This window comes from Saimiri boliviensis, chromosome 9, assembly GCF_048565385.1.
Source record: "Saimiri boliviensis isolate mSaiBol1 chromosome 9, mSaiBol1.pri, whole genome shotgun sequence".
Classification (NCBI taxonomy): domain Eukaryota; kingdom Metazoa; phylum Chordata; class Mammalia; order Primates; family Cebidae; genus Saimiri; species Saimiri boliviensis.
This window is the reverse complement of record NC_133457.1, coordinates 121,991,866-122,014,801: the sequence shown is the minus strand read 5'-3', so window position 1 is coordinate 122,014,801 and position 22,936 is coordinate 121,991,866. Positions and strand designations below refer to the sequence as shown.

At 42.8% G+C, this 22,936-nt stretch overlaps 1 protein-coding gene across 7 annotated transcripts in view; it reads right to left on the bottom strand.

Annotated features, from left to right (window-relative positions):
- The window catches only part of STX16 (syntaxin 16), a 38,135-nt gene extending 17,128 nt beyond the window's left edge, over window positions 1-21,007 (bottom strand). For 3 of the 7 annotated variants that reach the window (XM_010343151.3, XM_003932633.4, XM_074406706.1), the window contains exons 1-7: window positions 20,096-21,007; window positions 12,595-12,606; window positions 4,415-4,522; window positions 3,879-4,019; window positions 2,574-2,736; window positions 1,424-1,515; window positions 718-861 (exon numbers count right to left, since the gene is read on the bottom strand). In XM_010343151.3, coding sequence (XP_010341453.1) covers window positions 718-861; window positions 1,424-1,515; window positions 2,574-2,736; window positions 3,879-4,019; window positions 4,415-4,522; window positions 12,595-12,606; window positions 20,096-20,227 — 792 coding nt within the window. In that variant the 5' untranslated portion in view covers window positions 20,228-21,007. Of the gene's footprint in view, window positions 1-717; window positions 862-1,423; window positions 1,516-2,573; window positions 2,737-3,878; window positions 4,020-4,414; window positions 4,523-4,640 lie in introns of all 7 variants that reach the window. The other 4 variants (XM_003932631.4, XM_003932632.4, XM_003932630.4 and 1 more) reach the window with 4 other exon arrangements.
- Window positions 21,008-22,936: the final 1,929 nt, after the last annotated feature.

Genomic DNA, 22,936 nt, shown 5'->3' with positions numbered 1-22,936 from the left:
CCATATACCTTATATACATGGCTTAAAAGTTATTTTATATATATAGAGAGAGAGTTGGTTTTTTATTTTTTGGAGACAGAGTTTCACTCTTGTTGCCCAGGCTGGAGTGCAATGGTGCAATCTCTGCTCACTGCAACCTCCACCTCCCAGGTTCGAGTGCTTCTCCTGCCTCAGCCTCCCGATTAGCTGGGATTGTGGGCATGTGCCACCACACCCAGCTACTTTTTGTATTTTTAGTAGAGACGAAGTTTCACCATGTTGGCCAAGCTGGTCTTGAACTGCTGACCTCAAGTGATCCACCCACCTCAGCCTCCCAAAGTGGTGGAATTACAGGCGTGAGCCACCGCGCCCAGCCACAACATTTTCAATAGTTTTGTGCGTAAAACAAAGCTTTAACTGCCACCTGTTGCATGAGGTCTTGTGTAGGTATTTTCCACTTGTGGCATCATGTCAGCACTCAAAAAGTTTCCGATTCTGGAGCATTTTGAATTTAGTATTTTCTGATTAGGGATGCTAAGTATATATTTGTAAACATATGTGTATGTGTGTATATACATTTGTAAACACAAAAGGACAGGCACACACACACACACACACACACACACACACACGTTGGGGAAATGGCTCCAGTTTTTTGCCCTGAAAGGAGTACAGGAAAAAGAAGGAGCAGATAGAATCGCAGGAAAGCCTATTCACAAGGAAGGCCAGCACACGTACCTGTTCTACAATCATGGCTCCTAAGTCCCTAAAGATTTCATTCAGGTCGGAAATGGACTGTACAATCTGGCGGATCTCTCGCTCCCTCTCCTCCACCATCAGTGTGTTCTGCTCCACCAGCACTAGCTGGTCATCGGTAAAACCCTAGCAAAACAGTGTACAGTTTGTTGGTTAGAATTTTTTCCCCCTCTCAGGAAAGCTATGGTGTACTAGTCTAGATATAAATATAAGTTAAAGAAAATGAATATAATTTAAAGAAAATATTTCTATAAAGCACATAAATAATAAGTAAACACTTATCTTTTCCTAACAGGAAAGATTCAAACTCCCTAACTCAGCAGGATCTAAAGCTCTGAGGCCACAGCAGGGAAGACAGAAGCCCACGTCTGCAGCTCTGCAAGGGCACAGGAACAAAACCCCCAAAATAGCCCTCTGCTGCTCTGTGTTCTTCCTAAGAAGGCAGGGTGTTGACCACTTTCCCAAATGTTCTGGAAAGCAGATTGCAAGGTCTCCTTCCCTGTGGCCTTTGCAAAGGAAGAAACAGTACAGCTGTTCTTCCACCTGCTGCAAAAACAACTTGATGAATATACAAATCAGCTGTACCAATCCACTGACACTGCAGATACGTTCGAGGTCTAGGAGGAGAAAGCAGCAGCAGAACGGGGTGCACGGACCCAGCAGTCGGCTTTGCGGCCCCTTCACGTACCCGATGGTAAAGAGTATTGTCGTCTCCATCATCCATTAGTGGTACTGATGTGTCAAAAAAATGCTGGGATCTTTCCTCTCGATTCTTCATGCCTACCACAGATAGGAATTCATTTTACTTGAATATGTAAACCACCCTGGTTATTGTTCTACCATTAAAAAGGGGAATTCTAGAGTAAACTTCAACAGTCAAAATGGAGACATTCTTAGCCACTTTAAAGAAGCCTATCTCCAGTGGGGGTAGAGGGAAAGGAAAGGATCACAAACACACAATAATATGCAGGCGTTTGGGATGATTCAAGACAAAGTCACAGTGCAAATGTGCACAATTCACTTGATGCCAAGACAAAAATGACACAACCATCTGAGAATCTCTAAGTGAAACGGAAATATTTAATCTAACTGCTGTTGCAAAACATTTTAAAAAATCAATATTTCTCTCTAGAAGCATCTCTAGTAAGAATTCCAAATGGCCCTAATCAAATTTTGGAAGTAATAAAATTAAAATACAAATCTGCCAGTTGTCAGAGGAAGGAAGAAAGAGGGAGGGAGAACTGAAGTTTTTTTTTTGGAGACTGTGGGGACTTTATTGATTACAATGGCCATTTTTAAAATCCAGCTTACAGGGTGATTGGAATGCGGAGATAGCTGAAATCGGGCTCTGGGCTATTTGTCGAGTGAAACCGGTGGTGCCAGCAGAGGAAGTGTTTCGAGGACCCTGGGGAGGGATTCTCAGGTGCTCTCAAATACTTTGGTTGTCATGCAAACATGTGGCTTTCCCTAATAACAACTGCCTTTACCTATTTAGTAGCAGCTCTCCCAAACCCGAACATCTAGAAAACAACAGGTTTTTCAAATGTGCTTGATTGATTTTCAAATTCTTGCACCTTCAACAAAACAAATTTTGTTTGCTGAGATGCTGAACTATCTGCGTGCCCTCCCCGATGCTGCATCAGTACTCCACACTGTGCTTTCATTCCAAGCCGGAGTTTCACGTGGGGAAGAGGTTTCCCTTTATTGTGTAAGGTGTGAACATGCTCAAAAGCTAACAATGCAAGGTATTGGACTACGTGGAAAAATAGTCGCAAAAGAGAAAACAGAAAGTGCTTTTCTTACTCAAAATCCCTTCACTAGGCCCGGGCAGCACTCACGTTTGAGATAGCCCGACTGTGCGTGCCGGAAGCTGGTGGAGAGTTCCTGCAGGGCCTGCGCCAGCGAGGCCACCACGTTCCCAAGCAGCCGCCCCTCCTGCTCGGAGCAGGCCCGGGCCCGGCTCGGCAGGGCCTGCACGGCACGCTGGCACCTGTGGAAGAGCTAAGAGAACAAGCCCGAGGCTCAGGGCAAGCCTGAGAGGGAAGCCCCTCCGCTAACACTGCCATCATCACAACCCAGAGTGAGAGGTGAGGGACTCTGTTCACTCAGGTTGGTTTAGAGAAGGGTGAACAGATAAAAGGAATCTGAGGCTTGATTTATACACACAGAAAGATTTCACTGGATTTCAACTCCTGCTGTGTAGGGCCTGCTGTGTGCCCAGCTGCGCACATATCAGTACGTTAGATAGGCTGGGTACCCCTCATCTGAAATGCTTGGGATCAGCAATGTTTGGGATTTCAAATTTTGAGAGATTGGAGTATTTGCAGAATACCTACTAGCTGAGCACCCCAATCTGAAAATTGGAAATCCAAAATGCTCCAATGAGCATTTCCTTTGAGTGTCATATTGGCACTCTTTCAAATTTTGGAGCATTTTGGATTTCAGATTTTCAGATTAGAAATCTTCAACCTATATTATCACATATCGTATTATTATCGCATTCTTCTCATTTAATCCCTAACAAGCATCTTATGAGGATGGTACAATATTAGTCCCATTTTACAGAAGAGAACACTAGAGTCAGAAGGCTTAAATGAGAATCACGCAACTGTTAAACTGCTAAGAGCCAAGGTTCAAACATTCCAACACTCCAGGGTTTTTCCCAAAGCACCATACTCCTCTGATAATTAGCACCCAGGAGACTTAAATAAAAGATGTAAACACTGAAGTTTAAACACGAGTACTATTATTTTTAAATTAGTCAAATTTAATATTTTATTTAAAAAATGTCTAGGTTACTTTTCAATTATAAGGACTATATTTTAGCATTAAAATTTCTTAACACTTGTATACAATATTATACATTTTAAAATCAAATGATTGAACTCAATCATGTTTGAAATTTCATCTTTACTTAATCCACAGTAGTATCTGCCAACAACTGAAAACCAGCCCCCACACCTCCCAGGCCTCACAGGTACCTCTGCTGACAGCTGGAGGATGTCAGGGCCTCCTGAGGTCCCTTTGAGAAATTAAGGTTGGGAAGTGGACTCCAGGAGACTGATTTTGAGTAGCACCCTAGTTTTTGAGATTGCCATGAGGCAGCTTGCTGGTTTCCCCAGGACTCAATAACACACCCTCACCTGAGTGATTTCCTGGGTAGTTATCTCGATGGCGTGTTCCTCTTCACTGCTGTCATCCAGGGTGGGTCTGTTTAGATGCTTGTCATGAAGGCTGGATAATTCTTTCATCTTCTGCTTAATCCGGCCAACATCATATTGAATCTAAGCAAATGACGTCATAGAACTCCACTGATGCCAGGCAGGCTATCGGTCTGCCTCTGAGACAACCAGCTACACTCAGCACACAGAGTTCAGTCTTCAGCAAACTTGTTGGCTTGCTGATGTGTGAGCAGCTTTTAATTCAAATTACCAGAAAAATCACATAGCACTCTTCCTTGTTGCATGGGTTTTCCATTTCTTCCTATAATTCAGGTAGTTACTACCAATATTAAAACTAAAGCAAAAATTAACGCACATAGACAACTTAACCTAAAGCTAAAGTACTTCTAGGGATATATATTCAAGTGTAGCCAAATTCATTTATATGACAGACATCTTAAAATACGTTGGCATAATTACTTAATAAAAAGGTGGTATGAAACTATCATGCAACTTACTTCATCCACTCCATCCACCCATTTAGGAGGTGACCGTTTTGTCACACCAATTGCTGCTTCTGGATCTAAGCTGATGCCTGACACCAGTGCCATACGGTCATCAGCAAGCTACAAGAAAGTAAAGGGACAGGAAAAAAAATTATTCCAATCCAATTTAGATACAAATACTCTTAATCCCTCTTAAATGTTGCTCCCTGAAGATACAGAAAGGAGTGAATGCACTTGCCTGTATTATAAACTTGCTTTTGATAACTGCTACGATTTGGAATTGTTTTCCTATCTTTTCATGCACCAGCTCTTAATTTCCTTGGACATACTTGAGAACATGAATTTGACTTGATCTGGCTATAGAAATGTAATGAAAAAGTCAACAAAAGGTCCTTAAAATGAAGACCTCTTAGAACTAGTACTGTGGTAGAATATCATGAACCTCAATGATTAATCTGATCAGTTACAAGTGAAAAAAGAAAACTAGGTGGTAAATGAAACAACTACAAAATGCTCAGTAGTAGCAAGGTTTACTTAAATACACTTAGCTTATTTTGGAAATAGTGCTGATCCAGTTATCTCAGTCACACGATCATCAACCATGTGTTAAAATGTGTGAAACAACTGCCTTTACGGCTAGCAAATTATCTACCATTTGGCAAAAGCAATCCTTAAAATCTCACTGCAATCTTATTCTGTCATTTCTTTTCTTCAGTTAAGTATCGACAAGCAACATTTCCCCTTATTTTAAAATGATACTGATGGTTCTTGTTTAACTATATAAGACACTGCTGTAGAAAGCTTCTAAGAATGGGAGGGAAATCAGCCTGGCATGGTGGCTCACATCTGTAATTCCAGCACTTTGGGAGAATGAGGTGGGCAGATGACCTGAGGTCAGGAGTTTGAGACCAGCCTGGCCAATATGGTGAAACCCCGTCTCCACTAAAAACTCAAAAATTAGCTGGATGTGCTGGCTCACACCTGTAATCCCAGCTATTCGGGAGGCTGAGGCAGGAGAATCGCTTGAACCCAGGAGGCGGAGATTGCAGTGAGCTGAGATTGTGTCATTCCACTCCAGCCTGGGTGACAAGAACAAAACTCCGTTTCAAATTTAAAAAAAAAAAAAAAAAAAAAGAATGGAAGGGAAATCATGGATTTAGCATGGTTAAGGTGTTTTCTTGCCTGCAGGCAGTGAATGGGTTGAAAGGCTCCAGAGCTCAGAATTTTTAAATGCCAGTTTCTAAAGATCCAAATGATGATCAAAATATAATGGAAAATAGTCTATAAAAAAATAGGTAATACTTTGGAAATCTTCTAAATCATGCTGTAGAGTTGGGTGAAAATTTTTTATTGTTCTTCCCTCTTCCTTGCATTTATCTAAATTTATTTTTTCCATCATTCAGTACTTATTTGCTTTTCTAACAATAGAGGAACAAGACAAAATTTTTAAAATCTACAAATGAAAAGGGGAAAATATCATATAAAGAAAAACTTAGATTAAAAGGACACTTCAAGTGATAGGCCCTAAATCCTAAAGCATTCATAGTAAAACTCTTAAAAGCCAATTAGTATCTTCACCATCAACCTCTCTGCATACACATCCTGGGGTGGTTCTGCCACCATCTGCTTCAGGCTGTCTGTGTAGTCTGGGCACGTGTCCACTCAGGGAGCGCATCTTGTGCAGTGACCACACTGGAGGGACCAAGCCCCATTAACTGCTCCCAGTGCATCCAGGAGCCGTGATTAAGCCCACAGTGCTCAAACGCAGCACGGATGCTGCAGGCCCAGTGTCATTTCAGTTCTTAAACAAATAGTGTGTCATCCAAACCCACAGTGTCCGGGGCTCCCAGGCTGTGAAGTGGTCATTCTCAACCACCACCACCTTCCTTTTGTTTGGTTTTAAGAGTCCACTAATAGGATTTTATATTCTTTACATTATTTTAATCCTCACAAAAACTAGGTGAGCTAGAAACTATTATTTTAACATATAAATGTGGAAACGGAAACCCAGAAAAGTCGTTTGCCCAAGGTCACAGAGCTCTTATGTGACAGACTGAAACCTGGGTCGGCTGACTCCAGAAACCCCTTCCACCTTAGAACGTGCCAATCACTCCGCAGGCCCATGAACTATCACTGCTATTTGCTAAGAAAATGAATCAAGACAAGCCATCCAATTAAAACAACAACATACAGTAGTTTGATTCATTGCCCACCAACTGTACCAGGGGACTATAGGATAGGTCCCAGTGAATAAAGATCGTCCTCTCTTGCTGACCATCTGTGGACAAAGAGGAGGCCTCCATCCAGTGATCAGAGGCAGACTTGCTTATTCTTCAACAATCCTGCTCCCAAGTCACCAACAGGTACATAACTCTGTGGAAGACACACTGACTAAAACGCAGCGGCCCAGTTCCCAGCGCCCTGCCAGCCACACATCAGGTGCTGTCTACAGAATTATTGCTAGACTGAAACAAAACTTGAACTCCAGCTGTTTATACAAAGTAAAATCTAAAATTGCTGACGTACCTCTTCGTGGGTCCTAGAATTCCCCCAACCCAGTTTATTATCGAATCCACTATATTTTGTTATCATCCCACATTTCAATACAGTAATTATTTATAGTGATTTTATAGTTTTTAAACTCACAATCTTATTTTGTACTGTTTTTACTGTTTACAAATAAACATTAAACTAAAGAAGATAGAGAGATGGTATCTATCTAAATTGACCTGCATTGGGATTAGTATCATTTTATCTGAAACAACAATCATAAACCACATATGAAAAGTGGGTGCTGCTTTAAATACAATTCTTTGAAGCAGTACTTGATTTTGCGCCATGTGTTCCCCCCAAATTAGATGTAAATCAAAAGTGGGGAGAACACACTCTTCGTTAAGGGTCCTAAGGAAGCTTTCTAATTAAGAGATCCCTACACGGCACAGATGCCGGCCAGCTCAGCTGGTACTAGCATTCCCACACACTGTATCAGGGTTTTGCCAGTAAGAAAGAACAGTTGATTCTTTGGGAATGAAATCTTTAAATAGTGAATAATTTGTGTCCTTTATGATACAGTCTATAGCTATAGTTATGTATATGTGTAACATCATAATAAAGAAACACCACCCACTGAGGAGAAATGTTTCATTTCTTTCATCAGTATGGATCTGTAATGTGTATCACACTATGTACTACTAAAAAAGACGACAGTATGTTTTGGGAAGGGAAACAATTGTTGAAGATAAGTGTCAACTATTTGAAATGGGAACAAATATGGACGTAAAAAAATTTTAAGTGCAAAGTAAGTACACTTTTAACTTCAGAAACATCACTTCCCATTTAAAAACATGTCTTATTTGTTGAAGATCCAATGTACATATCAATTTTCAAGTTGCCATCCTATGCCATTTAGATCTTTAAAAACGGCCAGATTTCTAATTCTTTCTGCTTATTCTTGGTGAGTTTCAACATGGTGCCCCTCCAAATATATGATGTTGGTTACTAAAGCTTCTTTAAAAATAACTTTGTGGCCAGGCACGGTGGCTCATGCTTTTAATTCCAGCACTTTGGGAGGTCGAGGTGGGAGGGGCATATCACCTGAGGTCGGGAGTTCGAGACCAGCCTGACCAACATGGAGAAACCCTGTCCCTATGAAACATACAAAAAATTAGCCAGGTGTGGTTGCAGGCACCTGTAATCCCAGCTACTCAGGACGCCGAAGCAGAATTGCTTGAACCTGGGAGGCAGAGGTTGTGGTGAGCCAAGATTGCACCATTGCACTCCAGCCTGGGTAACAAGAGTAAAATTCCATCGCAAAAAAATAAAAAATAAATAAATTCATGCTTCTAAAGTAAAAAAATCCTTCCATATTTTTAAAATAAAAATTGTACTTAAGAGAATTAAGAATTCTTGTCTCTCTGATACGGAGTTCCTCTCTCCAAGAACTACTAGGGTTCACTAGCCTAACCCAGAGTCATCCTTCCTGAGAGAAATGCAAAAAAATTTCAACAGATGTTCAAAACAGCACAGCCCAGTTGCTCTCCTGCCAGGCTCACTAAAGGGATCTTTTGCTCTTGATCCACTTTAGATATTGACATTTGTCCCTTTAAAGAGTACTAGCCAGTATGAACAAGTTCTCAATCTATGGAAGGAACATACATACTCTCTCTTATAAATATAGCCGTTCCAAATCTATGGCCCTTCTACTGTTAAAAACCCTGCCTTTCCCTGAAGGCTAATTTAGTGTAGCCTAAGATTACAGAACTAGGAAAGGCTCTGTGGAGACTGGAAAAATCAGATACATCCCCTGCCCATCTAAAAAAATCAACTAAGCTTAGCCATAACACATTGGTATTGAGAACAATACTGATAATTCTGTACTATCTATGGCAATGAACATTTAAAAAGTCCAGAAGGGACACTGAAAATCAACAGACTGGCAACTCACACTTCCAGGTAAAACTCTGGGACAATGTGTAATAAAAAGTCAGAGCACTTCGCTAACAAGACAATTAGGCTTAGGAGATCTCAGTTGCTGGAGAAAGGAACAAGCAAGTGGATAAAAGAAAACAGTGATGTCAGCACTACATTTTTCTAAACCTGTGTTAATTTTAAAGTAATGTTTACTTTTTCTGATTATGAAATTAATAAATGGTAAAAATAAATACTTTAAAAATGGTATAGGATGGGCATGGTGGCTCACACCTGTAATCCTAGCAATCTGGGAGGCAATGGCGGGCAGATCACTTTGAGCTCAGGAGTTTGAGACCAGCCTGGGCAACATAGCAAAACCCCCTCTCTACTAAAAAATACAAAAAACAACTAGCCAGGCGTGGCGGCGCAACACCTGTAGTCCCAGCTACTTGGGAGGCAGAGGCAGGAGAATTGCTTGAACCCAGCAGGTGGGGGTGGCAGTAAGCTGAGATCACACCACTGCACTCTAGCCTGGGCAAGAGAGCAAGACTGTCTCAAAAAAGTAAATAAATAAAAATAAACAAAGAAAATGGTACAAAAAATACAGAGATAACACACTTGAGAATCACATCATCCTGATACTGTTGTCAGCGTGGATTTTCCTTTTTTCTCGAGTAACATATACTCTTTGGGGAGAAGCAAAAGGGAGCCGCCCGTCTCTCCTTGCCTTCTCCGAGCACTGTACTGAGCACTGCTACTGGCCTGGCCCACGCCAGTCCCAATAACAATCCTTCAGAGGTGTGCCACTCTCTACTTTACCAACACGGACACTGGGGCCCGGCCCAGCCTCTCCCAGATGGGCACCAATCACTGGTCCTCAGGAAGTGTGGTGTGGGGGGCTTAACATTTGTATCTTGTGACTTTAAAAATAATTCTTATCTCGAATGTAAAAACTCCCAAACGTGGGGGATTTCTTTGTCATAAGATGGGAAATAGACTAAAGACAGAGAGCAAAGGAGAGGGCCAGACACTTCCCTGGGTAAAAGAACCAAGGGTGGGCTCAGCTGCCTCCTCAGGGAACAGCTTACTTAGTGTTTTCTGAGAAGGAAAAGTGACATCTCCAGGGTACTTAGGCTGGAGGAGGAGAATGACAATCAAACATGGACTGCGAGAAGCCTCTAAGCGAGTGGGGGCGTCAGATGCCTTTACTCTGGGAGGCGCCAGTGATACACACTCAGGGACACTTGCACGAGCCTCACCTATAAAGTGGTGGCTACCATCTAATCCACTCTTGGAGCTGGGTGTTTACTATGTCCAGGAGATGTCAATGCAAAGGCATGCTTCAGCTTCAAAGAAGCCTCTGGACACTGTCCCCAACCACACCCCCAGCTCCGAGGCCAGTACCTGGCACTGCAGAGTCCTGAATGCACAATCACAACCAGCTGCGTGAGCCGACAAGAAACGAGTGGAATGAATCAATGAGGTAAATAAAATGTACGTCACAGACAATTCTGGAAGCCACACTTCATGAAAAAGATAATGGTGCTGGACAAAAGAGCAAAAGGGGCAACGCACAAGGAAATGAGGAGGCCACGGGCGCCCACGCTGAGCAGCAGCCTGCATTTCTGACAGCACCAGGCTGCGTGTGGGGGAGACAGTGCTCTCTGCGCAAGGGCCTCTAATCACGGAGCCTGAAGACTCCCTTTTAAGCTCCGAGAGGTGAAGCATAAGAAAATCAAGAGGGCCTGCCAAGTGTAGCCAGTTTCTAGAACTTGCTGCCTGAAAAAGGAAGTAGAAAAGACTGGAAATTGGTTCAGACAGCAGACCCGAAGTAATTATGACCACTTATGTGCCCCTCCTTGGAACATTATTCAAATACTTCTTCAGCCTAAGTGGTTCCACAATTTGTTACCCTCCCCCGCACCCTATACACTTCTTTTGAGGTCATAAGCTCCATATCTTCAAACTGTTCAGCCAGGAGCAACATCTGTTTTAACACAGAATGCCTGTTCTCCGAGCCCCCAAGCCTTAACATTTTTAAAGACTGGTCAGCAAATCCATCCACTTCCATTGTACTCTAGAGATCCCTACCTTCATGTGTGTGAGCTGGGCCCTCTCCGGGGCCCAGTGCCCAGATGGTATGCTGGTAGTGAGGTTCCTGAATGGGACAGGAAACCCCCACACAGGCATGATCATGACACCTGGCTCAGTCAGCTACCAGCTAAGTGGTTGTTTTTTATTTAAACTAATTGTTTTCAGTGGCAAAGTATACATGCACATGTTTAAAAATATATATCTACCCTAAGAAAAGGGTTTGCAATAGAAAGGAAGTTTTCTCTTCTATTCCAGATGTTTCTTGGGGTGTATCCACTGTTAATGGTTTCTTATGTGTCTTTTCAGGAATTTTTTAAGCACACGCAAGCATAAATATGAGTTATTATTCCTGAAAAAAACAAAAAGGAACAGGAATCACATTATCCATGCTACTCTGCATCTGGGTCTTTCTACTCCGCCACGTGTCTGGGGCTCATTTTCACTGCAGCTCTCATGGTGAGCTTCACTATGTACCCGTTACAGAGGATCAGAGATGCTACACAATTTATTTAACCAGTTCCCAATGAAGGATATTTAGGCTGTGCTCACTTTGTTGTTATTATCAAGAATTATTATTTTTTTTTTGAGACAGAGTCTCACTCTGTTTCCCAGGCTGGAATGCAGTGGCTCAGTCTCGGCTCACTGCAACTTCCACCTCCTGGTTGTCAAGCAATTCTCCTGCCTCAGCCTCCCGAGTAGCTGGGACTACAGGCACACGCCACCACGCCCAGCTAATTTATTTTCATATTTTTTTAGTAGAGACAGGGTTTCACCATATTGGCCAGGCTGGTCTCGAACTCCTGACCTCGTGATCCACCCGCCTCAGCCTCCCAAAGTGCTGGGATTAGAGGCGTGAGCCACCACGCCCGGCTAGTAGTTAAGGTTTTTAGAATTTATAGGTAGATCTGAATCTACTAGTTAGGACCCCACTGGTTTTAAAAACAGTAATCCTAATCCTACTTTACTTTTCTCACTTCTAAATTAAAACACATTCTTACCCCTTCAATGCTGAAACAGACAACAGACACAAACATTAACAACAGTTTAATCTTATTTTTTCTCAACGCTTTTACTAGGGCTACTAAAATAAAGTGCTTTGAATACATACTCTCTCCACCGTCTGGGTAAGATGCTGCTAGCTAATAAAAAGGCCAAAGGCTCCCTCAGCTAGGAGATGCAGAACTGGGCCCAAGTGACAACAGCTCCAGGTGCATCCACAGGCTATCATTTCATTCCAGACAGGAGTGACCAGGAAGACCCTCCCGCAGTTGCCATGGCTACAGTCCTTCTCATTTAGGGCCTTCACAGACACCCTGACCTATTATACTGTCTACACAAGCACGTGCACGACTCATCTCTCAGAAATCAGGAAGCTACAGACATAATTCCCAAAACATTCTGGCTTCTTGAAAAAAGTGTTCAACCTTTACTGCTTCTAAAATTGAGACACTTTCCCAAGAGTAGTAAACAATGTTCCCAAAGCCTTTTCCAAATCATCAGTTCACATGGTGTGAAAATATATTAAATTCTAAATATTAAACTGTTAAAAACAATTATAAAGTAATGAAAACAAATGCTAAAATATTCATAAGCCCTTAGCATTTTATATATGAGCAAAGACTTCAGGAAAAGCAGGTATTTTATAAACTCAAATTACTCAACATATAAAAATATTCAAAACACAATACCTCGTCCAGCTCCTGAAGAGACATGTTGTTCCCATCAGTCCCATCCAGTTAGGGAAAGCAAAAAGAAAGCAGCATGGGACAGACAGACAGACAGACAAGGCATGGTCAGTTGAGAAAACACTGAGATTTTAAGCTGACTAAATATAAAGATCCACTAAGCAAGGCATTAAAAAAAAACTCCTTTTGATCTTCCTTTTTAAAAATAAGCTTAAAAATCAATATATGCTTTTATTTTTATTTACTGTGGTTGTTTTGAAAATGAGCTAGCATTTAAACAAGCAAAAAATGGTTGTAAATATTAAAATACACTGAAAACATATAAAACAAACTTGCTTTAGTTTCACTAAAATATGCTGTTAATGTGTTTCATAAATACCAAATATCATATACAATACTACATTTTAAATTTCCCTTAGGAAAATAAGAGAGCAGAGCTACAATGTAATTTTATCATATCAAATAAATGTATATTTTAACATGTAAATCAGACCTGCAAATGCAACAAAATTTTAAAAATGAACAACCCACAAAAATTGTCTGAGCTGTATTCAGATAACATGTGAGTGACCACATATGTAAGGCCTCTGCAAATTACATCCTGCAGACACGGCTCCATCCCCGATAACAAGAGAGCTGAGAAACCACTCTTTCCCGGAGAGAGACACAGGTGGCAAAATAAAAGAAAAACTCTTACCATTTCTTGGTATGTATTATTACGAGCTAGAAAGCACAGTTATGTATAAAGCTCTTATAAAAGCAAGCAAACAAGACAAAACAAAAGGTAAGAATAATTTTCTTCTTTTAAGGGGAGTGGGAAGGGAGAAGCATGACACCAGGGGGTTAAGTTTCCATTTAAAACTAAAGATGCTTTTTCAGATCAGCACGGAACTCTATCTTCTGGACAGACATTTACTAATGACAGATAATCTAAATGACTAGGGGTTTTTTGGGTACAGTATTGATCACTGAAATAATCAGTGGTGAAATTCAACAATCAACTGTGTTTTTTTATGGTTAGCAGTAAATTTAGAAAATAAAAAATTAGCTTTCTTATTTAAAAATTAATAGTGTAAATGAAGCTGCTCTATCAGGGTCAAAATATTATTAAACAATGATAGCAATAAAAATGTAATCAAACTTTACTCCATGTAAAAATTCAATTAGATGACATTATAGAAAGCTGAAAATCCTCTTCATTCCTTCCATAATTTGCTGAGAGCAAAAAAGAACTCTATCTATATACACACCCTGCCATAATAGTAGTACTAGATGATATTAATAAAGATAGTATCAAATGGAAATCTGATTTAATTACCTGTTACTTTACAAAGAATTTTTTTTTAATTTTTTTAAAAGCTTAACATTAAGAGAACATTGAAATCTTTTATTAATAAAACATGTTGCACAACAAAACCCCTAACTTGAGTATCTCAGTCTCCTTCCTATTCTGCAGCGGCTCCTTGGCATTTAATCTGTGAACGATGCACTATTCAGCCTCCGTTAAAATCTCGGCGGCACATGTGCCTGTGCTCTTGGATTATGAACCGAGCACATCCACCCTGATCTTCTGATTTCTACAATTATTAGTTGATAAGAGGTGAAATCAGAATCATGGGATTCTAGGGCTAGAAATAACTCTTTTCTTACAAATAAGAAAACTAAGCTTCAAAATGCAGAACTGCATTGCTGGAAGGCACAGAGCTTGTTAATGGTCAGAACGGGGACAGACCCAGGTGGTTCAGGTCTCTTTCCACCCCACCCTCCAGCCTCTCTAATTTTATTAACAATTTGGGTAATTACTTGTGATAGGCAGCTACCACCACATCAGGAATATTAAATTCAGGTCACCTTTTCAAAGACCCTCCCCACCACTCTGCTACTTAAAAATAGAAGGCTTTCAAAACTCTGCCTGCCACCAAATTACCAGGAAATTCAGTCAAGACCTGAATTAAAACATTTAGAATTACCATCAGGAAAGACCAAAATACAGCCAAATGAAAACACGTTATTCCACATCATCACCTTCTAAATCTTCAAAATGTCTAAATCTAGGTTTCTGACCTGCCAATGGCATTCAATCAAGCAAATACTGAAAACTCCAAGCAGCATGTGGAATTTATAGTCTAAAGAACTTTCTACATAAAACTGAAAAATAAGTGGAAACCCATCTGTGTTTACTCAGGAAGTCTGGAAAAGTTGAGCAAAATTAGTTGGAAACACAGGTCTATGCTATAGTGATATTTACTTTATTTCCGTTACTGCCAAAATAAAAGTTTGCTTCACTTTATCCAACAAAGTACCCTTATTCTCAAAGTAAGCCTCACTGCTCCCATGGAATCTTTAAAAGCAGAAAAGCAAGTAGATCTAAAGAGAAATATATAATGATTTCATACTTGGATTCTAAAGACAGAACTAATTTTCCAACAGACTCAGCTTGGACTAAAACTTACAGCCTTCAATCTGCAAGTTAAAACTGACTATGTAAGGTTGTAAAGTGAGATAAAGAAAGATGCTAGCCTACTGCAAGAAAAAAAAATTGTTTTAAAACAGTAGGTCTTTCCATTTTGCAGGATCTGCAGCACAAGTTCTGAAAATGCAGCCAACACCAGAATGGCCCAGGAGGTGAGCACGGGGCTCTGAAGCCAGGTGTGCCAGAGTTCCAGTCACAGCCCTCAACTCATCAGGTGGGTGACCCTGGGCCAGTTTCCTACCTCCTCTAAAATGTTTTCTTATCTGTATCTGAGAAAAACAATAGTACTTATTTGATAGAGCACTGTGAAGCTGAGCTGAGCTTACACATGGAAAGGGGTTAGCTCAGAGCCAGGCACATAGTAAATTCTCCATAAATCTTAGCTAATATTGTAGTCAAGCCTGAATAGGGACTTCAGGTTTCCTATAACCATAGTTAATCCTTAATTTCTTTTTTTTTTTTTTCCCTAAAGCACACATTTTATTAAAAATAATGTGTTTAAGTTTCAAACTAATCTAAGACCAATTAACTCTAGCTTCCAATTATAGAAATCTAAGACCAATTAACTCTAGCTTCCAATTATGGATTATGCATTATTTTAAAGCAGAGTATAGATTAGGCAGTAAACACTAATAAAGTAGCTCCAAACCCCATATCAGATCCATTCCAGGCAATCGAAGGAAACCACACAAATCCACACAGAATTTCATCAGATCAGAGGAGCATCTTAACATCTATCTTTCATTCATTTCTGACTTTACAAGTATTTTGTTTTTTAATGATTGTTTAGTTTCATAAATCCATTTCAGTTTCCTAAAGCCAAGCTGCTTGAATGAGCTGCTACCTTAAAACCTGCCCTTGGCTGGTATCATAATGTAAAAGTTACTTTTGCACAGTACTGGGGCTACTTCTAAGGAGTTTTGTCAGTAACCTTGGACTGACAGCCACAACACTGTTGACTACGAATTTCTCCTTTTCAAATTAAAGTGAAAGTCAGGAGAAACAACGTATTAAAACAGAAGTTGAGAAAATACTGTTGAATTGATAGGGCCGCTAGAAATCATCTAACTCAAATCCCTCAATTTACAAATGAGGCAAAAGATGTCCAAAAAGATGAAAAGCTTGCCTAAGGACACATTCTGAGCCTGCAGCAGAACAGGACTTGGGCCTCAATTCTCAGATTCAATTCTCAGTGCTCTTTCCTTTATTTCATGCTGCCCTGAGGCATGAACGTGACAGGGCACTCAAAACTGAGGCCAGAGCAAAATGCATGAGAAATATAACTGCATTTTGTAGGAGTGTATAAAGTCAAACCCCAGTCCGTTTTTAACAATTAGTTTTACTAACATTAACACCACTAAGAACACAAAAAAAGTAGAATTTTTTTTCAGTTCTGGGTGCTGAACTTTAAAAAGGATACAGAAAAACTAAACATCATTTTTAGGAAAGAAACTGAACCACTCTGAGCTGTGACTGCTAAGCCGGGAAAGAACTCTGGGTAACAAGGCTGTGGGATGGCCAGACAGAAGTTCCTACGGGACAGGACTAAAAGCAGGACCCCAGGACACAAACGGTTGGGATTAACAGGCAAAGACTTTTTGGTTGTAAAAATTATGGAGCTGTTGACATTTCCTATCATTGTCATAGAATGTGGCCACAGAAGACAGGCATAAGGGGTTATCACAAATGGAGACGCTGGGCCAAATGACCTTTAGGTCCCTTCTGGCCCGTGAGACGTTGTGTTTATCTGGTCACTGCGTATTCCTCCTTAAATTCCTGTTTATTTGACATATTTGCCTGAATGCTACAAAAACCTGTATGCACGCACAGGTTCCACCACAGCAAACAACATCTTTTCCCTCCAACTAGGATGCAAAAAAATGCATGTCTAACGTGGTTTTAGGTGTGCTTTGCTTTGAGGTGTGAGATACACACCACTCTGCAATCAATTTCTGCAGCTTTTTCCTCAAATAAAGATGTCAAAATTTAGGATTATAATTTTTTTTTTAAAGTCTTTTATTGTAGGCATATTTTTAGTTTGTATCAAATGCATCAAGATCAAAGTCTACAGCCTTTTCTTCCAATTAGAAACTTAAAATTCCAGGTTATTATTTTTTTAATTAAGTTAATCTCAGGTTTAGTTACTTCCTTTTAAATTGCCCGAGTGTTAGAAATATATTTACAAATTGTCTCTTTTTAACTTATTATAACAAATATATTTAAGTTTCTATTTAACAATTTTCAAACATGCAGAAAAGCCTATAAAATGGTAAAATGTCCCTTACATACTCATCACTACTCAACAATGAGTAACAATTTGCCTTATCTGCTTCCTCTATTTTTAGAGGGATTAAGACGCCTCCACGTCACCACTAAACATTTCAGTAGGCATCTCTAATAAAATTAGCAAATTTATTATAATTAATTAATAGTTCCTTAATGTCACCTAATACCGAGTCCATATTCAAAATGACAGGTACTGTATTGTTTGATTTGCTACACGGCTTTGAAATTTACGAGTCAGAAACAGAGGCTTTAAATTTTTTATGAGCTAGATGTGCAGTGAATAAGAGTTAATACAGTTTTTACAAATTGTGTTAGACATGCCTTTTCCTCCAAAATGTTTATAAAGCTTTTCCAACTTCCAGAAAAGTTGAAAAAAAAATCGTAACCTCTACTTGGTCCGGTTAACGTTTTGCCGTATTGTGTGCAGAAACAGATTTCATAATCACCTGTAAACAAAGTGAAGATTTAACACTTCACCCCTAAACACTTCAGTAATTTATGACATGTCATCTACACAATTAAAATATATAAATCTGTGTTTGCTTTTTAAATTTAATTTGGGCAACTATGTTTGTTAGACTGCAATACCTATTTTTTAGATAGTATGAACTGACTATAAGGATATTTTAAATTTATATGACTGCTTTCAATGATCTGAGAAGGATTTTTAAATGGTCAGACTAATATCAACATTTTCAATGGTATGACATTGAGAAAACATTTTTTAATGTTCTGACTTGGAAAGGTATTTTTAGTTGGGTTTAGAAATCTATTTTCAAAAAACTGTGAGTTAGCTAAATATATCTGTATATATCCTGACATATTTTTCAAACTGTATACTTTAGCTACCCATTTTTAATTATTTTGTTTAGCTTAAATATTTTTTTTTAAATTGCCTTAGAAAATAATTTTCTAAAGTGGTTTGATTCAGAGATGCACTTTTAAGAAGCTTCCAGTCTCAGCTACTAGGTTTTTAAACTGTCTGACTTAATGGTTAAAAAAACAAAAACAAAAAAAAACTCACGTTACCCAAAGGTTCAGGGTATTCTGAAACTTAATGATTAAAAATTGAAAAATAAACAGTATGTTTTTCAATCAATTAAAACTGATACCTTAGAAATCTTAATGAGTTTCAGCTGTTTTTGAGGCAGCACAAAATCAAGTCATTTCAGGAACATGCAGTTCTTATTTTACGTTACTCAAGTTCCACTGATGAATTGTATTCATCCAATTTCTACTCTATTTCTTGGCTGATTTCAGTATACTCTTTAAAATCAGCACTAGAATTAGCCCGTTTCTATGCTACCAGACATCTTGACATTTATTTCAATATAATGCCATTCCTTTCCCTTTATAAAAGTGGAAAAAAAAAAAAACAAAACCTTCAGCTTAACTGAAATCTCACACATGCCCTGTCCCTGTTTCTACACTTTTTTGACCTGAGTGTACATGCTTTTATTCCTGAAACCGCTCGCATGGCTTAAAATCACTTTTCTATGAGTGATATGGCCAAAGACATTTTCCACTTGTGACTTACAAAAAGGAAAAAGTGTCTTTGTAGACATGATAATCATGACATAAGGCATAATTTTTCTTAAGCATTTAGATAAAGTAATAAAGAAAAAAAATGACCTAGCAATATAGTCCCTAAGAGGTTAAATAAATGTGGGGTTTCCAAAATTGCCTATTTCAAGTATAATTAATCCTCAAGAATATGGTCCCGGGCTATTCCCCACCTGCTCCAACGCTGCTTCTATTCCCGCCCAGCCTGCCTGCAGCAGGTAGCCCGCACCACCACTGGTTCCCTAACTTCCCTTTGCAATTGAAGACATTACAGAGCTAACGAGCACTGTCTTGTATAGATCATCTAGACTCGCCCCTTATTTAACAGAGCAGTAAACTGAGGCTCACAAAGGGAAAATGAATAATAAAAAACAGTAGTTTTTCCAGGACCACCCTTTAAAAAAACGCTACTGCTAAGCTTTGGTTCTGGTTAATTTTAAAAAAGAAAGTGCTATTTTAGGGGGTTAATTTTCACATATCCCTGAGGCTTTTTTTAAAAAGTTCGAATGGAAAGGAAAGCTGAATTTCCTGTCTGGGAAATGGAAAGTGAAGAGGCTAGCACCTTGAGTCTCACAAACGCAAGCCCCCAGGAAAAACAGTGAAGCAATTATTCATAGGGAACATGGCCACACAGAGGGCTGCGAAGCCGTTAAAAGAAAACGGGCAGAAAACAAAACAAAACAAAACAAAACAAAACAACACAACTCCTTCCTCTTTAGGGGGAGGGAGTCGTTCAGTTGCAAGGATTTGGGTCTACGATCCCGCAACCCAGCTATTAAGACCAAACTGAGGCTCACTATTGGGGGGAGGGGAGCCTTAAACAAAACGAAACAAAAAGGCTTCAGAAAGCCTCAATGCTTCCCAATGTTAGCGTTAAAACATATGTAAATTACAGGCGGCCCGTCGCGCAGTGACGCCAAGGCGGGGGTTGCGGGGGGGTGGGGGTGCTGCGGAAGTGAGGAGAGGACCAGGCAGAGGTGGAGCTGCGCCTCGCCTCGTAGCACCGCTTCTTCCCCCTCCAGGGTTACAGATGCCCCCTGAGTCTAGCCAAGAGATCTTATTATTCTTACATTCCTTTTTTTTTTTTTTTTTTTTTAAACAGAGAGACAGACAGAGACAGACAGACAGGCAGAGCCGCAGTGCACACCGTGCGTGTGTCGGAGAGGCCGCCGGGAGACTCACCGCAGCAATGCTACGTGAATGCAGAGGGCTGGAGGTGGTGTGACTACTCACTTGCTCGGCTAACAGCTGCCGGTTTTGGATGGAATTATTCCGCAACAACAAGAAAGCGTCGGTTAAACGCCTGGTGGCCATGTCTCACCCTTTGTGACCCCCCTCTCAGGGGCCCCCAGCCCACTTAGTCCTGATTTATTCACTTTCTTTCTCTTGGCCCGCCGGCCCACCCTTCCACAGAAGCTTCTCGAGGCCTCAGGCCTCAAGCCAAAGAGGCGCAGCTTTGCGCTTCGCCAAAGCGCAAAGACCCCTCCCCAAATAACTACCTAGGCTTTCCAATTGTCTGACTCCCCCTACCCAGGGCCAGACTTCGATCTCTAAGCACTTGAATCCCCCCAATCCTTGAGTAGCGAGCCAACGTCCCAGAGACCCCACCCCAATCCAACCTTGGATCTACAAGCGTCTAACTCGCCAATCCGGCTCTGGACTGGGAGGCCCTGAAGCCCCCTACTCCCTGAGACCCCCGAAGGTCCTTGCTCTCTACCCCTAACTTGGCTCGTAAGCGTCTAGGCCGTGCCCTGAGGTCTGGCTGTGACTCAGTTTCCCGACCAGAGGCCTGGCCTAGGCCCTCTTTGGACAACCGGAGCAAGGCGTGGGCCCTGGACACCAGGGCGCCTGCAGCTCCCTTCTCGGGCCGGGCCTTGTCTGAGCCTGCTGAGGCTCTGCCCGACCTCCTGACCCCTTCCTTTCCTGGGCGGCCTGGTCCTCCACTGCCAGCACGCTGCCGGCCTGCAAGAGGACAGCAGGGCCTGCCTCCCCGGCCTTCTCACTCCTCTTCTCCGGCTCCCTCCATCCCCGGATCTGACTGCAGCTCAGCCCCAGGCCGTTTCCGTGCTGTGGTCCCGGGCTCTGGCGTCCCCCCGGCCCTCTTCCTGTCCGTCCCTCGCGAGTGCCCCCCTGCGACGCTCGGAAGCCCTGCTCGCAACGTTCCGGGCGCGGGAGCTCCCTGCCCCCTGCCCCAGGGCGCGGGAGTGCTCCGCCCTCTCGCGGGGTGCTCCTCGGACGCCCCATTTCGCCTTCCCCAACTGGGCCCAGACACTAGGAGTAGGCCAGCGAGCAGGCCCAAGCCTGGGGAGCGTGGCCCCCACGCTGCAAACCCTTGCCAGGGTTTTTGGCCCCCGCATTAGAGTGGAAGTTGTGCGGCAGGCAAATTTGGGCTCCCCTGGAGCCGAAGTTTTGGGCGCTGGGAGTTGGAGCGGGAGAGGAAAAGTTGGAGACGACTGCCTCTGCAGGCCGAGCACGCTCCACTGCAGGCGGCGGCGCTCGCTTTTTTTTTTTTTTTTTTAAACTCTGAAAAAAGATGTATCCGAAAAACAACCAGGAGAAAAAAAAAAAAAAAAAAAAAGAAGAAGAAAAGAAAAAAAGGAAGCGAGAGCTCCAGGCAGCCTGGCCGCGCCGCCGCCGGCAGTCGGGGGGCGTCGGGGGCGTCCGCCCTCCCGGGCTGGCTTTCTGTAGGGGGCACTGCAGGGTCGTGGAATCTCAAGTGGAAAAGTTCCCCGAAAACTTTGACACCTCCCACCCCACGAACCCCCAAGAAAAACTCTGTTTCCTGCCTGCTCCCTGGCCCTGCGCCTTGCGCACCCCACCTTGCCGCCCCGGGCCAGGTCGGCGGGGTTCAGGCGGTGGCTCCGCGGGGCTGGGTCGAGCAGGGGCCTAGAAACAGGCGGCCGCTCCGCCACGGAAGCCCGAGCCCCGGGGCCTGGCCCAGCGCGCGGCCTGAACGGGTCGGGGGCGCAGAGCCGTGCGGGCCCCGGGCCTGTGCAGGGCGGGCTTCCCCTCCCCGGGCTCCGCCGTGGGGTTCCAACAAAGGACCGCGGCCCCAGAAGCGGCTCCCACGCGTCCTTTGTTTCCGCGTGGAACAAACTTGGCACACGTGTGTGTGTGCCGAGTGTTTCCCGGGTGCTGAGCACCTGCAAAGCCGAGCGGCGCCCTCCCGGGGAGACGCGGCTCGCCCGGAGGCTGCAGCACCCGTGGGGCGTCGGCGGGACCCCCGGCGGCCGGGGGAAGCGCTGGCGACCCCCTCTCCATGTGCTTTTTCTCGCACGGAGAATGTTCCCGCGCGTTCATTGTGCAACTAAAAAGGAATGTAAAATATGTCCATTGAGGCAAGTGAAACGCAAACAACGAAACCCACAGAAAATCGAGAGCCGCGAGCAGGGGCTGCGGGGTTCACGGCGAGGACCGGCTTTGGCTTCCGCGCTGCGCGGAGGGCAGGGCGCTCGCCCGGGGACGCCTCGCGGCGGTGGAAGGTTCGGGCGACAGGGGGCCCGGCCGCCGCGCGGGCTCGCAGACAGCGGCAGCCCCCCGGGCGGGCTGGAGCCTGCAGGGGCGCGGGGACGGCCCCTCCGAAGACACAGGCCTGGGGAGGGACGTTCTGGGAGCCCGCGTGCTTAGCGCAGCGCCCCGGGAAATATTCGCCCACAAGGACGAGTTGTGTCCTCGCACCACCGCAGCAGATCCCCGCGGCGAGCTCTGACCCCAGTCTCACCGCCAAGCCCCCTATCACCCTCCTGTCCCCACCCCGCTCCTCGCTTCAGGGGACAGGTATTTGTAAATAACAGCTGAGCTGGTCGTCGGGAGGAGAATCAGATTAGAAACATGGTCTCCACGCTGTTCTATCTCCCTAGCTCTCATCACCTCGCAAAGCAGGGGGACTTGTTTACTTTTCCTGCTGCTCTCCCCCAGGCTAGAACCTGATCTTCTTCCTACGCAGGGACCGTGTTTTATTCATCTTTGTACCCACTGCCATCTCATCTGGCTGGGAACAGGCTCGGGATAAACATTTTTTAA